This window comes from Lineus longissimus, chromosome 9 (genome assembly GCF_910592395.1).
Source record: "Lineus longissimus chromosome 9, tnLinLong1.2, whole genome shotgun sequence".
In the NCBI taxonomy this organism is placed as follows: Eukaryota; Metazoa; Nemertea; class Pilidiophora; order Heteronemertea; family Lineidae; genus Lineus; species Lineus longissimus.
In genome coordinates this window covers 14,260,977-14,276,300 of record NC_088316.1, presented here as the reverse complement: position 1 = coordinate 14,276,300, position 15,324 = coordinate 14,260,977, and the positions used below count along the sequence as shown (strand labels likewise).

Genomic DNA, 15,324 nt, shown 5'->3' with positions numbered 1-15,324 from the left:
CGGATATTCACTCGGAGATGGTCACAACCAGGAGGAGACTGGCGAGCTGGTCACAACTTCCCCAAAGACAGTCAAAACCCTGCAGGAGACACCACAAGGAACGGCACACCATTGCCTTGTCGAAATGAAAATAAGAAACAAGAAAATACTTTTATATTTTTAAAATTTATTTTGGCATTTTATTTTGTTAACTGATCCCACAGGCACCTTCTGACAAACGCACCAGTCAATCTTAACATTGATATGACAAAATACATGTACTCTCAACATGGGATAAACTATTGTGACTTGGAACTGGTCATGTAGGTCTGAACCGCCAGTCTTTTTGAGAATTCTAGAAGACATACGCAGCAGTAAACCTGGAGTATTGGTACCTTCACACAACCAGTCCCAACCAACAACCGCTGTTACTTAAGTTGTGACCACATCTCAGATTCAATCTTTTCGCAAAAGAAAAGGAAAGGCACCCTCCCAAACTCGATACAACGTCCCATGAAATTGAAATAATTTTCTGCGATGACTAGAATAGTGTTATCGTTTTGGAGTTCACGACCCATGAAGATAGATAACACTCTAAGGGGAAGTTAGCTCTATTCTGAATATTTTGTGACAAACTTCATCTACATAAACTCCTTGCAATATCTTGCCTGAATTTTTACAGTTTTTAGACAAGTTCTGTTGTTTTATAGATCAGCAAAATGGACTCAGCTCACCATACTCGGCCTAAATACTCTGAAATAATTGATTTATTGGAAACACTGATTGAATTCTCATTAGAAACTTTGTACACATTTATACAAACAATTGAAATTTACAACATACGAATGTAAACAACACCACAAATGACAAAAAGAATTTATCAATGTTTTGTGAGTTTTTATCTTTTGTGACCAAGATTTCAGAAATTGACAAACTCAAAAAAAAATTCAAATTAGTGATTATCAGAGGTTTGGATGGAATTTCTATTGACTGATCTTGATCTCCCTTCTGAAACAGTTTGAGGCATCATTTGCCAGTAACTCAGGGGACAGTGCAGCGTAATACAGCCAATTGGCTCAAGCCACAGTGAAGAAGTATAAATTTGACTAGAATTAGGGTCGTAGTGCTTTCTGAGGTAGATGGATTTGGAAACCATCAAAGATGTGTACATTTGCCTAGAATTAGGGCCATAGTACTTTGAATGTCTCGCACAACTTCAGCAGTCATTTTAAATTCACTACGATTTAAACAGCAGCAAAGACGAAGGACTTGGTCACAGTTAGATCAATTTGAATGACATACAATTTTCTGATGTCACTCTCTGTAAATGGCGGCTTTCATGGACCAGTGAGATTTTTTGGCGGGAATGTACAGGCAAATGTAAATGGCCCCATTGCAGCCATATACAACCTGATATCCACTCAGAAGCTTCTGGCTCGGTTTAAATGTTTACTGTGATTAGAGTAAAGAAGAGCAGTGCCGCTCTGTTCCACATACTCATTGATATATATATACACAGGATTTATGCATCACTATACCGACTGAGCTATACGGAGTTACCCTCTAGCCTTCGCAAGTAGGAATGGTGCCACCACTAAACGAACCTGAAATACATGTACAACGTATCTTATAAAACGTGAATGCCCAGCACATATCAGACAATATTAACATGCTAACACCGGCCTGGCATAACCAGCAGGCCGTTCAACCTAACAATTAAAATGCAGAAAATACACACTTTTATCACAAGACAAGCTGCCCATTTAGAAACATATTCAACGATTTTTTAATCATAAATAATTTTGTACATTTTTTGCTCAGGATATTTCAAGGAAGCTCAAAATAAATTGGATTACAGGTGTGAGAAAACTTCCTCAAAATACCAGGAGCTGAACATGAATGATGCCCATTTGCTCAGCCCTTGATTAAGCCTGAAAATCAATGTTTGCATTAAGAATTAATCAAGGCTTTATCAATTCTTTATTTTATACACATGTCCTCGCCAACATTTCAAGAATTGAATTTTTGTTAATACCGCAGAGCCAGTTTATAACACCACCAAATACGACCAGGTGCAGCTACGACATCTCAACACAATATGGGAAATAAACTACGTAAGGCACCAACGATGTTCAAAATCTCAAATGAGTTATGATGGCATACTGGAGAAATTGATTTTGCCATAGTCGTCTGAAACTAACCCGAATATTTTCGCGGTGAAATGCCAGATTTCGACAAATTTTGTGCAGATTCACTTCAGAAATATTTGTATAACTCTCTCTAGTTTGGCATAACATAGTTTATCGTTAAATATTAGCATTATTTTGAAATATAATTATCTAATAAAAACAGTAACTTTGGCATTATGATTATATTTATTTGTATGAGAACTTCACCACTGAGAAGTTTTCCCTAATGATATGTAGAATATCTCAAGTGGTACCCTTTAGAATGTCTAACACAACCTTTTTGGTTTAACACTGATAAGGTTCATTTTCTTCTGGCAAGAGAATACTGATGTAATCTTCCTCGCTTTAATACTACATTTAAACAACAGCTGTCAAGTCTGTCAAATCTAACCCACGGGTAGCAACTACAAAATGTTTTATGTATCTGAAACAAACCAGTATAGATGAGAACAGAGACAGATATTAGAAGACAGAAAAACAAGAGCTTATTCTCGACTCAATATGGCACGGCTTCATGTTGACTAGTTGTTACTACTGCCGACTACGAACATGGAAAGACTTGTGGCCATTGGCGTTATCTTCACTGGTTCTGTCCATGCCAGCAGACTCGACGCCAAGTTCAAGTTAGTGACTAACTTGAACGGAACAGGTGGACTTGATGGTATGATTTGACTAACTTTATTCACATTCATTCACATAACACCAAGGTCATTCACTCTGCTATTTACTAAGTATCAAAAATTGAAGTTTTCCATCTTAATTTGTATATACATTAAATGCAAATCATACATGTAGTAATCATAATCCGACATTCACCTTTTCTCTCATTCCATATTTGTGGAAGAATTCAAAGAATCCTTTCATGAGTATGCAATGATAGTGAAAAGGAAATGGTTCTCCCTACTTAACAATATGTTTCCATAAAGAAACAAATCCAATTCCATTAAAGCTTCAGTCCCCAATCTTACATGCACAATGTACACTGCTCAGTCCCCAACCATATCATGCACCATGTCCAAGACAACATAACGTTCCTCTGTGACCTCATAAACGCACAATATCATTTCCATACATCAGTTAGTGTCGTGGTGAAACTTCCCCACTGACGTACGAGTCCCAACTTCTCAATTCCAGTTGAATGATTATGTATAGATGTACATGTGACAAAGTAACATTGTGTATTACCTCAGAAAGGCTCAATGCATTCCTCATAAATACACCACCAGATCCAATCCTTATGGATTTAGTTCCCGAATCCCAATCAAATGATCATGTAACAATATACATGAAGACAACATAACACTCACAAAATCATTTGTTACGGTGGAGTTATCATTCGTATTTGGCAATGGGTGATATGAATAAAGAGTAGTAAATGCTTTTATCTAAAACTCCACGTACATTTACACTTGGCCTTTCTGTACAAAATTGAAGTAAAAGCATTTGCTAGCCTTTATTCATATCACCCAATGTCTCATCTTGAAATGTTATATCTGGCACCATCTCGAGCCAATAGTTAACCATTAGCGACATGACAACACTTGAATTATAATTTAGATTTTGGTCGCAGTTCCCATTCGATGCTTCAACAATGTCTGTTCAGCTCGCAGCTCTGAGTCACAGATTTACGAAATATCAGAATTTGCGAAACAAATTCTGAATTTCAGACGATCGTTTCAATCCAGCTCTCGTGAACCGGCAAACTTATGAGCTGGTGTGTCATCGATGGGGCGGTCATGGTCCAAGGTTGTACAGTTTAGGACTGTGACACTGTTCCGGGCGGCTAGTCATGAACACCGCACAGCCAATTCTTCATAAGTTCCTCCGTGTAAGAAGCAAACTAGAACAACTGTCATATTGTCACAGCCAAGGCCGCCCATTTGACAATCTGGTGCAAGGCAACGTGTCATTAATTCCTCACAGATCTGCAAAGGGAAAAATGTATCAGGATGTTGGCATGAGCAACCCCCCCCCCAAACAAAAACCAATTATATTCAAAACTAGACACTACTTCAACACCCAACAGTGAAAGATAAAGGCACCCATTGTAGAGACAATTGTTATTCAGCTCGACTGGCCAACTTCTGACGTTAGAGCACAAATCTTCCAACCTATCTGAGGACAGATGTTCAAATTCATATCGGACGTTTGAGGCTACAGTAACATACACTTACATATTCTGGGTCCTGTCCTGAGGCTATTCGGACCCGCACAAAATCCACAACTTCCTGATTACTTAGCACATCCCATATGCCATCACAAGCTAAGACAAGGAATTCTAAATCGTCTGTTATCTCACACGTCGTTACATCAGGGTAAGCAGTAACAATCTGTTCCTCAGCCCTTTTCTTGTTGTTTTTCTTAAAGACGAAATCCCCTAATGCTCTTGATAAAGCCAGATTACCTGAAAGAGTGGATCAGTTTAACAGGGTAACCAAAAGTATCATGTACACAAAATATCTAGAAACTGTGATGGTAAATTCAACTTGCATTGCATGGATTCATCTCGATACTTGATGAAGGCACAGTACATGCTAAAAGCTACAGTTTCAGGCCTTTAGAACGATGTCTTACCATTGACTCTGTTAAATTCTACCCAGCCGCCAGCCGCTATTATCCGCTTTGTTTCATCTTCATTACTCGGCTTGTGGTCAAAAGATAGTACTTCACATCGGCCGCCAAAACTTGCAATCGCTCTGGAATCGCCAACATTACCCTGGAAATGATAATCGGAAATATTGAAACATCCAAATTTTCTGTCAAGTCAGAAAACTGATAAATAATCAAGGCACCAAAAGCCAGCTAACCGCAAGGGTCGCCTAAAAGTCTCAAAGGTGGCCTTAATAGAGAGGTTTACTGTACTGTACTTTGGAAGCAATATCCAAGAACCTCATAGATCTTCCTCAATTTCCACACTTATTTTGCCCCTGCTACATTCGGACTACCTCAAAACAATGGTACACAGAAACCTCCTACTAAAACAACATGGCAACTCTAATTGAGTCTTATGTCTTTCCTCTCAGTCTAAATGCAACCAATGACACTTACAGTAAATATTTTTCCATCTCTAACAAGGCTTACAATAGCTGTAGTTCCCGCAAGTTCATCTTTCATTTCTTCATCTAGAAGAAGAATAGGAAAATGTTAAGTCACAAAATGGAAATATCTGGAAGCTCAGTGGGCTCGAATGCTCCTCCGCTAACGAGATAATCTAATCAGGAATATCAATTCAAAACCACTTCATTGAATAATGAACATAACAAATCACAATTCAGGGAAAAAACTCTGTTGTAAATTGAAATGCACACACCTTGGCATCCTTCCATGGAAATGATGCCATTAGCTTTCTCATCTATTTCAAATCTACTACGCACGTCCCCGGGTGATAATTTGCATTGAGATTTGTCAATATTGGCAATATCATTTGATATAATCACCATGTAAGGCCATAATGACTATTAACTTTACGAGCAGCAGTTAATATAATGTTTCACCTTCTATTATTCTATTCTTTTTCAATGCCACAGGCTAAATGTCGGCTATACGCTACATTGACATTATCTACTGACAGGGTTATGGTAATGATAAGATGTAACTGAACTCCATTCATTAGTGTTAGCCGTATACAATGTACTTCCGTGCTCGTCATTGTGGCTCAAGTAAGGAGACCTGTTCAATGCTATCTTTATATCTGACATAATTACAATAGTAGCCTTATCCTTCTATTCAATGAATCTGACTGATGAGTGATGAACAAGTTCAGGTGAAAGCTAAGTTCATAATGGGGATGAGGATTGAAATGAATTGTTTTGAACGATCAGGCAGGCCCAGATAGCAGTGACACATAAATGTAACATACGGTATGAATAAATATCAACAGTTCCGAGCGTCAAACCAATGAACATACCCAAGCACGGATGAATATCTTTATTCAATCACACAACAATCCATACATGATATTAATAATGTAATGTAACAGGTGTTTACTGCACAAAAAGAATAAACACCTGTCTTTATACTAGTGTCTCTACAACAAGCCTGGTTCAGTGAATTGCCTGGGACAGAAACTAGCTAAAATGAACTGCCATTCTTTGAAAAGAATTACTCATTTTGAAATGTTTGTTTACATTTTCTGTCTGTTGGCGAGATGACCTTGGGGTTAGGATGACATTTTCAGGAAATCCTACATCAAACTGAGACAAACCGAGGAAAACCATCGGAATAAATGGTGCTAATTCTCCCGGGTCACTGTCATCAAGAGATTGTGACCCTTCCAATCCAAGCCACTTTGATTTTTACACCTTTAACTTTATAAATCCCACCAAAAATGTATTTTGAAAATGTTTCACCTTACCCTTCATCATGTCATCATCGAGAGATAAAAATGCATCCTTTATAGCCTCGTCAATGTCATTGTCTGCAAAAGATGAAAAGCACTGCATGAATTACATGAACACTGATGATGGACTACATTATAACATTATTACACCAATTATTTAACACTAACGCCAACAAAAAACAGCTCCTATTTTAGCTATGCTCCTGTTGGTTGGCCATTGCTTGAGTTTGACTGAGTGGAGTTGGAGTGTTGAAACGACAGAGTAACAGACCCTCTATAGACCATTTTGGAGGGCACTAACTGCCATGGTGGTGTTGGCCTTGCTTATGATATATTCGAGCCCTGACATCATTTCATAGAATAATATCATTACCGTACTTACTATACTGTGGGTGATTGACTATTTTCTTGTGAAGGTTATTTCCTGCATACTGTGCTACTTTGGCTCCTGCAATGGACGAAACATGTTATACAATGTACTCTTATCACAAAAATACTGGTAAATGAAATACAACCACAAGCCACAGTTAGTACCAGTGATGACTTTTTGGAGTGCCAAATTTGAAGGGGAAGCGGGTCCTTCGAAAGGGCACAATGACCAATGGTCTTGAGACCACAGTTTTTGAGCCCTGACATTAGAATACATGTACATGTATTTTCATCGGAAGCCTTGAGATCTGATAAGTGATACGTACCTCCGTGTCCATCAAACACACCAAAGAAACACGCATCTGAATCACCAGGCAGTGACAGAAGGTGAGTGTGGGCATCCTCCATGTCTTTGACCAGGGTTAAGGACAATAAAACCTACCTATAAATATCTGAGTCAAAACAAATGGAACAACAATCTCCCTTCTTGTAAATTCCAGGCAGGCACTAGCATATCCCTGGGAAACCTTCTTGTCTTGGGAACACAGAGATTTATGTGACCCGCACCACGTTACGCTCCTTTTTTCTCTGTCGATTTTGAAAAGGATACTCATTCTCCATCCTTGCATACAGGATGAACCAACCTTGCAGAAATCATTGGAACAACTTGACGTCTCTTTAGCAGTCACTGGCTCGGATAGCGTCTGACCCATACTGCTGAAAGGGAAAAACAAGAAAATGTCATGGAACCATGTACATGTACCAAGTTTCTTACATAGTGCTACCATGGTTACCTATTACGTAGTGGTTGACCCCCACTGTGCCATCATTGTGCTCCCACGTGGAATGAACCATAAATGCTTTTTAAACAATTAACAACATCACTAAGACAGAATGCTCATGGGGTCTTTTCTGGCACCCATGCGGAGGGAAGATCATAATTTTCGAACTCTGTGAAGTCCTTTTTTATTAGATGATGAATGACAATGAAGCTAATGTATAGCCATTTCAGGTTAATTCACGTGTTGCTTGCAACCTGAGCACAGCTATACGGACAGCCACCTAAACTTGAATTCTTAGTTTGCTTGAAACGGAAACCAACACAAAATGATATTGGAATTCAATGTCCTCATACCTTGCCTACATTTGAATGAGGTTCAGGATGCACAGATTTTGATCTCTGTGATCTTGAAAATTAAGTCTAGGTCAGAACGTTTCGAGCACCATTTTTGAGCTTGTCCAGACTAATCAATAACATATTTAGTCAAGTGCGCTATCTGATGGGTCTAGAACACATGAGTGATTAGTCTTCGGCCAGGAAACCCACGAGACTGCAAGGACTTTCCAGGACAAAAGACCAATCATGACAGGGCAAGTTTGCCAATAAAAAAACCCAAACAAACAGTGCTACTTAACTTACACAAGAGTTATTTTTGTTAGCTTAATGATAAATGAAAGTCACCACCATCTTAAAATGTGATGATAGCTATCAGTAAGATAAAGTGTGTGTAACAATAACAATGGCCCAAAGAAAAATCAATAGAAATCCAGGCCACATGACATACATGCATGGACGATGAAAAGAATTTAATGAGTTCAACTTGGCTGTCCACAGCACAGGCACAGCAGGGCAACACCATGACAAGGATGGGAAATGAAACTAGCTTCTCCTCTGAAAGATCTATTCAATTCAGGCAACAGGACGGCCCTAAAAATCAACAGTAGTTGAATACGCCTTTTCGAAGAAGACGAATCAGCGTCAAAACAAATCAAATGCACACACTCAGAATATGGGAGAAGGCTTAAGCCGACTTTGGACAATGTCTAGATTAGATAGAAGCACCGCGATCCTTTTTTTCAATGGTGAAACGCATGACTGGTCATAGGCCTATGTCAGCGCTAAAAAAATTCTTCGAAATTCCTCCAGGCGGATAGAGCCATGGACGATGTCGACGAAGGCAGAATAGAAAAGGCAGAATCGTGAAAATAGTCTGAAAATCAAAAGGACAATAGGCCTAGGACAACATTCATTAAACAATACATCAATCAATGTCGTCAACAGTGACAACACCAACGCCAACAGATACATAGGGTTTCATGGGAACACACAAGTTACAGAAGAACATATAGCAAGACCAGCAGCATATTGGGTATCTGACAAATCTGACAGCTAGTTGACAGTTGCAGTGCACAAGAGCACTTCATCATGTACATCAGACACAGACAGCCGGCCATACTAAATGCATTGTAGAATGCACAGGAACAAAATTTCACTGAAAATAAAATAGATTTCGACAGTATAAAATTGCCAAATCTTGAAGACAATACACTATAACCGATAGATTTACAACACAATCAATTCATATATCAATAAAAGAAGAGTGAGTAAATCATATTGTCGGATACCTTGTCTTTCAGGTGATAAATTTGGGGAAATATGATGCAAAAACACTTCCTGAGAGAGCAGAAATCAACATTAGCCTCCTCACTTTTTACAAACAGGTGTGCATAAGGGCAAGGCAAATAGCTAGGTAAATATCCACTGGGTCTATTTGTTTTATGTGTTATATTTCATTTAAACTATCTGCATATTACTTAATATAGTTTATTTCTTACCTCTAATAATAAGAATGTCAAGATATTCTTGAAATTAGGAATGGGTTATTTCCTCTTCACATTTTTCCTGGCGGATTAATCTCAATTTGGTCATCTGGGTTAGACAAAAATAAAGATTTGGTTGAAACAAAAATGACATTTGAAATGGACTGGAAACAGGTATTTGGTGATATACAAGAAAAAAATTTAACACATGTTAACTCTGATATAAGATTTTTGTATGATTTGCAAAATAATTGAATTCATTGTCTCCACTGACCCGGCCTTTGTCACAAGGGTTGAAGTCCTCATTTTACTTACTCCCACTTTGTAAACAAAAACATCAAGATCTAACAAAAATGTCAATGAATTGCACTCATTGAAGCATATATTTGCCAAGTAGTAACACAGAATATTTAGGAAACAGTAGAAATGGCTGGAAAGCTTGAGTTCTTAAAGCATAACCATTAAAATGGGACAGATGTGGGCCTCGTCCACCACGGCCGCGTCCACCGCCGCTGTGGAAAGTCTTGAAAATGACAATGCGAAGTCTACGGTGGAAATATTAAACGAGTAAGTTTTATATTTCATGTCTACTAAAATACATGAGATAAAGCAAAGACGCAGGCAACGCGCGATGTCCTTTGCCCTTTGGCGTTTACGAAGACGTCGCGTCACGTCATGTTACAATAATGTAAAAATGCATGGTGACGTGACGACGGCCAACACCATGTTATGTAAACGTTGTTCCCAATCAAGTGCATGGATCTATAATTACCTCGTGCAGCATTTTATGGGAGGTCAATGATCTTGTTAGGTTACTCTGTCAGACTGACGACTGTTGATTTGGCTTGAAATGAACCATAGCTAAATATCATTGGATTGCAAAACACTTGGGGTATAAGAAGTGCCCTGTAGTGTAAATAAGCAATTTATGTCCTTGGATGGTACTCAAACCTGTCTATTCTCTCATTTCCAGGAAATTTTCCTTGCAAGATGGCATCACCTTGTACACCAATGGCCTGAGTCCTTGTGCGAGGAGAGTGAAGATGACACTCATAGAGAAGAATGTGCCCTTCCGAGAAGTTGAGGTGGATTTCATCAATGGCGAACAAGGATGTGAAGCCTATAGGAAGATTAATCCAAATATGAAAGTACCAGCTTTAAGTATACAAAATGTGGAGGTAAGTAAATGTGGCATGTTCTGTAGATAGACATAGACCCAAAGGCCAACAGACAGTAATCTGACAACATGTCCCATCTGTGCCAGGCTGAGGTCACAATGAAATTGCGATATCCCTTGTCTTAGACTATGGGTTAGTTGATAGGGACTCCAAAGGAGAGACAAGAGAGCCTAGCAGTTGAACAATAGTGATGGCATTGTGAGCCAAAGGGTTAAGCACTTGAAATAACAATTGAACACTACTCTTGGGTTGTTTTAGTATATATAACATGTCCATTGAATTTCTTCATTTCATTTTCAGGGTGTACCTGATGTGTGCCTTTATGAATCAAATGTTATAACAGAGTATCTAGATGCAGTATTTCCTGGAACCAACTTGTATCTGACAGATAGGTGGGAGTTAGCTCAATGTAGAGAATGGCAGGATTGGGAGCTTGCCCTCACAGATGTAAGTCCATTCTGTTGCTATGGAAACAGAAAACTAACTTCAGAATTATTCAGATGAGTTTGGATGGATTCACGAGCTACATTATCTTTGTTTCAGGATTTTGTTCCTGTTGCCTACACCAACAGTCTAATGGCAGCCATGATGAAATTGACCTATTCGACGGAAGAGAGACTTGTCAATTCTCTAATGGAAAAGAACGCTTCAAAGATAACAATGTCAAGGATGGTCAAGTATGTATTGAACAGTCTTTGGGAGTACATTACACATTGCAATGTATGAGAAGCAAAAATTCACTGGAATATAGATTCGTAAATTTACGATTACAATAAAGACATGTTTAAGAGTTCTTTGCCTCCTTTTTCATTACATTTGTTACAAATAGCTAGATGTGTTACAATGCAATAATTTCAACTTCAGGGGTTTCAGAGGTATGGCATGTGGTAGCCGGGAGGAGCTCATCCAGCACAGTATTGGCATTCTGAAGAGCTTTCTGCAACTAGAAGATGCCTTGGAGGGGAAGGAGTACCTGGTATGTTTTCATATGTGTCAAACAGTGGTGGTGTCTATCAATTATGTTGTGCCATTGCTCAACAAAAGTGGAGACCAGACTCAGTAGAGTCCATAGAGCATTACATATCATGCCTAAAAATGCTGTCCTAAAGGCAAAAGAAGCAGGGGCAGATCACGCACAATCTGGAAATGCTCAGCGAAGGATATTGTGGCTGAGCATTTCTCATTCTTAGATACGGTCGTCAAATCAACACGCTCAAATCTGAAACACTTGTCTTGTCCTTCTTTCAGATTGGGGGTCGTTTCACCATAGCTGATCTCTCTGTCTACCCAAGGGTTGCCATGGCTCATATGCTTAAGATCACCGTGAACCACTCAACCTTCCCGAACATCAGCCGGTACTTGAGCAACCTCTCCTCCAGAAAGTGTTTCTATGATACCTCTCCGCCGTACTACATGTCGGTTGTCAACTACTTCTCAAGTTGGGTGATGACCCTGGCCAGTTGGAAGACGGGGAGAAAAATGGAGCAAGTCAACTTGAGTGCTTATTATGAGAGGTATACCATATTCTATACAAAATGCGAATTGGAAATTTGATCCCAAATCTCAAGTTTACGGTACAGATTGCAAATAGGTACTGGAGATTAAATTGGATAGCAACAAAGATACATGTACAATTGAATATTTTGATTTCCAGGGCAAAGGATGAATATAAGCAGATGAAGTTCCCCGGTGTTAGGCCGTTGCCTACCTGTGTCATACACCCTGATGCTGTGGTCCTCTTTCACTACAGTACAGCAGCTCCCTGTTGGCAAGCCCAGCTACTACTTAAACTGAAGGTAAGAAGCTCCTCAATGCATCCTACCGCTTGCTGTGACATATCGGTACATCAGATTCAATGCTACTCTTTAGCAAAGTTTGAAATGGCATGACCGTTGCCAAGCTGGGGTATGTTGCGAATTCGGTGGCCAAACCCAAGTTGGAATAAAGAAAAGCTTGATTGTTGTCAGTTAAACATTCTGTGTGAATATTACATGTAAGTAGAGAGGAGGGAAGAAAGTCCATTAGGTCTTAAAACTGTCACTTCTATTTGCCATCAGTTTAAGAAACCAACGATTTATGTTATAAATTTTTGCATTCCAGCAAAAAGACTTCCGCGTTATTGACTGTGATGTTGTGGAGACAATCGGGCGGCCGTGTGGAACTGGTGGAATCTACCGCACGCAGCACGGCGGGAAAACCGTGACTGGCTCACGTGTAATGCTGGAATATCTTGATGCAATCACTGGACAAGAAAATGGTACAATGAATTCCATAGCTCATTGCTAATTGCAAAGTGATGTGCCATGATCACTTGCAAACACTTGATTTTGGTATTACAAGAAAGAAAATGTCAAGCACAATGCTGTAAGAACAGAGCGGTTCTCTGAAGAAAGAAAAAATCAAATTGATGACAATTTATAGATTTGAGTACATGTAAGTCGGTCTTTTTACTTTAAGTATCTAAATTGATCATCTTCAGCCCTGTATCCCAGCGACCCGAAGGAAAAGGCTGCATGCCTCTGCTGGCAAGCCTGGGAGCAGACCACGTATGCTAACGAGGTCTTCCAAATCTATGAAATTGAAGTGGTCTCTGCAGCTATGCAAGTAAGGTAAGGCAACCAATACCTCTTCTTTGATCGTTCCTTGACGGTTTGCTGTGTGCCACTAACGGTGGGTGCAAATTGAGGAAGTTTGGCATGGCCAATTAGTAACTTCCTTTTGTATATTTTTCAGATTTCCTCCAAAAGAAACCGACAGCCTGCTCTCTCTAAGATCTGATGTGAACTTCTCTGATAAATTTGATGCCATCATGAAGTCATACCTCTCAAGGTGAGTGCAAATGTATGAGTTTTGAGAGGATAATATGACGTCTTTGGACAAAAAGTCAACCCATTGCTTGTCACACAGTTCTTACGTCTTTAGTTTTTGTGTTTCAGGTTGAAGAAGACCCACCCGAGATATTCAGAACTGGTTGAAAACTACCAGCACCTGAAGCCAACCATTCGTGACAAGCAGAAGCTGACACTCTTCACACTTGAACGCCTTCATGAAAGGTTGTCTTATCTGAATGACCAACTCAAGGTAAACAATTCTTAATCGGGGACGCCCTTGACACTGTTGGGCAAATTCCATTGCTTTCCACAGGCTTACTGATCTTGACGTTAAAATTGTTTGGGCAGTAACTTTCATTGAAATTAATCCGGTTTCCCGCTCTAATGGAAACAAGCTTTATGCTATTCTTTAATGTAATAGAGAGGTTTCCTGATTATAGAAGACAAATTGAATGAACATTTCAACAGTAGAGGGTGTTCTCCTTACAAAGATGGGGACTGAGACAATGTATATGTACAGTTTCTGTGGTCTTCTCTTTGCAGGGTAGGAAGTTCCTCGTTGGAGAATCTGTGACCATCGCTGACTGCTCTATCTTCGTTCTCATTGTCTTACTCTCCTTCATCAGTCTGAAGGTGTCCGACCGCAAGTACCCCGATGTCACAAAGTGGATGTACGTCTTGAGAAAGATCGAGGAGTTTCGTGCCATTGAAGAAGACATGCGGCATGAAATACAACGCTATATCGATGAGTGCGAACGAGGCGATAGCGATGAAGACTTTGATTTGATCTAATCAGATAAGGCAAATCGTATTGTGGTGACAACAAATTTATAGTTGTGATGAAGAAGGAAATCTTTCTCTCATTCTTTGAACACTGCATAATCAATCATTCCAATTCTAGTCTTATCATCGTGTTTTTCTAATTGTTGTATAGTGCATTCTTTCAAGGACCACAATTAAGTTCAGGATGAGTAATCAGACTTTTGAGAAGCCTTGTAGATTTACATTTATCCTCAAAGAATTCAAATTGATAATACCAGATATACATAATGTATTATGCCAGTGTGTAGTACAGATTTATTTCTCTTCAGCTCAACCAAAATTCATGTCAACATTTTAAACATTACAGTTTACTGACTTTTCATGTGCAATGTTATATATATACTCCCTTCTTGTGCCAAGTTGTTTCAAATTTTACTACAGATCTTATGATTATACAAATATTGTCTTTGTTTCAATAAACTGGAATTCACCAAAATCTGTTTTCTGTTCTCGATCTCAGTAATAGGTTCCATGGTCATAGTGACCTTCCCCCAAATGCAAACATCCCACAAAAGTTGGCCTACACTTTTGAGGGCCTCTGAAAATGTACATGTACTTGCTACTTCCCCTACCTTCAGTAAAATACCTAGATGGGCCCTAGCCTACGCATCTCATTACATGAGAATGGCTCCGTCTGGAGTGATCGACCATCTGATCACAAGATCTTGCAGAGATACGTGTGCGTGGTTTACTAGGCTGAGATAGGCCTATTTTCACCTGCTTGCAGTGGAAAGACGTGGACAGATCATGCTGGTCATCGTTGTGTTGCATGGATGTGGTGTTGGATTCATTCCAAAATGGACTTACGAGGACAATGCCACAACCAGAATGCAGAATGCAGGTACAAGTTCATGAAATGATACTCGAAATGACATTGTCAACCGTGTTCCAAAAGATTGCTCCCACACAGCCTCTGTTGAGTTCAAATCCTGGCCAAGGTTGTCATTCAATGGTGGCCAGACTTTCAAACATGATGAATGTCCATGTCTGTATGGTCAATAGGAAAGGATGAAGTC

The 15,324-nt window shown here is 39.3% G+C and overlaps 2 protein-coding genes across 3 annotated transcripts; one reads left to right on the top strand and one right to left on the bottom strand.

The window, feature by feature from the left end:
• Nucleotides 1-149: 149 nt before the first annotated feature.
• LOC135493543 (probable protein phosphatase 2C T23F11.1) lies at nucleotides 150-9,370 on the bottom strand. 2 transcript variants are annotated; one of them, XM_064780943.1, is made up of 9 exons: nucleotides 9,283-9,370; nucleotides 7,487-7,593; nucleotides 7,203-7,286; nucleotides 6,890-6,955; nucleotides 6,523-6,585; nucleotides 5,217-5,290; nucleotides 4,743-4,884; nucleotides 4,343-4,572; nucleotides 150-4,093 (listed from the first exon to the last, which is right to left on the bottom strand). In XM_064780943.1, exons 2-9 carry the CDS (start codon nucleotides 7,587-7,589, stop codon nucleotides 3,956-3,958), a joined length of 900 nt encoding a protein of 299 aa, XP_064637013.1. In that variant the 5' UTR covers nucleotides 7,590-7,593; nucleotides 9,283-9,370; the 3' UTR covers nucleotides 150-3,955. The 2 variants fall into 2 exon arrangements, with proteins under 2 accessions (XP_064637013.1, XP_064637014.1); XM_064780944.1 differs by having other exon boundaries at nucleotides 7,487-7,590; nucleotides 9,283-9,361.
• A 378-nt stretch (nucleotides 9,371-9,748) lies between these two features.
• LOC135493530 (uncharacterized) lies at nucleotides 9,749-14,695 on the top strand. The gene is made up of 12 exons (XM_064780928.1): nucleotides 9,749-10,044; nucleotides 10,451-10,655; nucleotides 10,956-11,102; nucleotides 11,199-11,332; nucleotides 11,520-11,631; nucleotides 11,904-12,169; nucleotides 12,310-12,451; nucleotides 12,756-12,912; nucleotides 13,135-13,264; nucleotides 13,389-13,484; nucleotides 13,592-13,736; nucleotides 14,030-14,695. The coding sequence occupies exons 1-12, from the start codon at nucleotides 9,944-9,946 to the stop codon at nucleotides 14,276-14,278; spliced, it is 1,884 nt and encodes a 627-aa protein (XP_064636998.1). The 5' UTR covers nucleotides 9,749-9,943; the 3' UTR covers nucleotides 14,279-14,695.
• Nucleotides 14,696-15,324: the final 629 nt, after the last annotated feature.

Coding starts and splice junctions, on each gene's coding strand:
- LOC135493543 (XM_064780943.1), bottom strand. CDS start 7,589: ATGGGTCAGACGCTATCCGAGCCAGTGACTGCTAAAGAGACGTCAAGT. Junction 6,586..6,889: donor AGTCAATCACCCACAGTATA/GTAAGTACGGTA, acceptor CATCTTTTGCAG/ACAATGACATTGACGAGGCT. Junction 4,885..5,216: donor GAGATGGAAAAATATTTACT/GTAAGTGTCATT, acceptor TATCATTTCCAG/GGTAATGTTGGCGATTCCAG.
- LOC135493530 (XM_064780928.1), top strand. CDS start 9,944: ATGGGACAGATGTGGGCCTCGTCCACCACGGCCGCGTCCACCGCCGCT. Junction 11,103..11,198: donor GGGAGCTTGCCCTCACAGAT/GTAAGTCCATTC, acceptor TCTTTGTTTCAG/GATTTTGTTCCTGTTGCCTA. Junction 11,632..11,903: donor TGGAGGGGAAGGAGTACCTG/GTATGTTTTCAT, acceptor TCCTTCTTTCAG/ATTGGGGGTCGTTTCACCAT.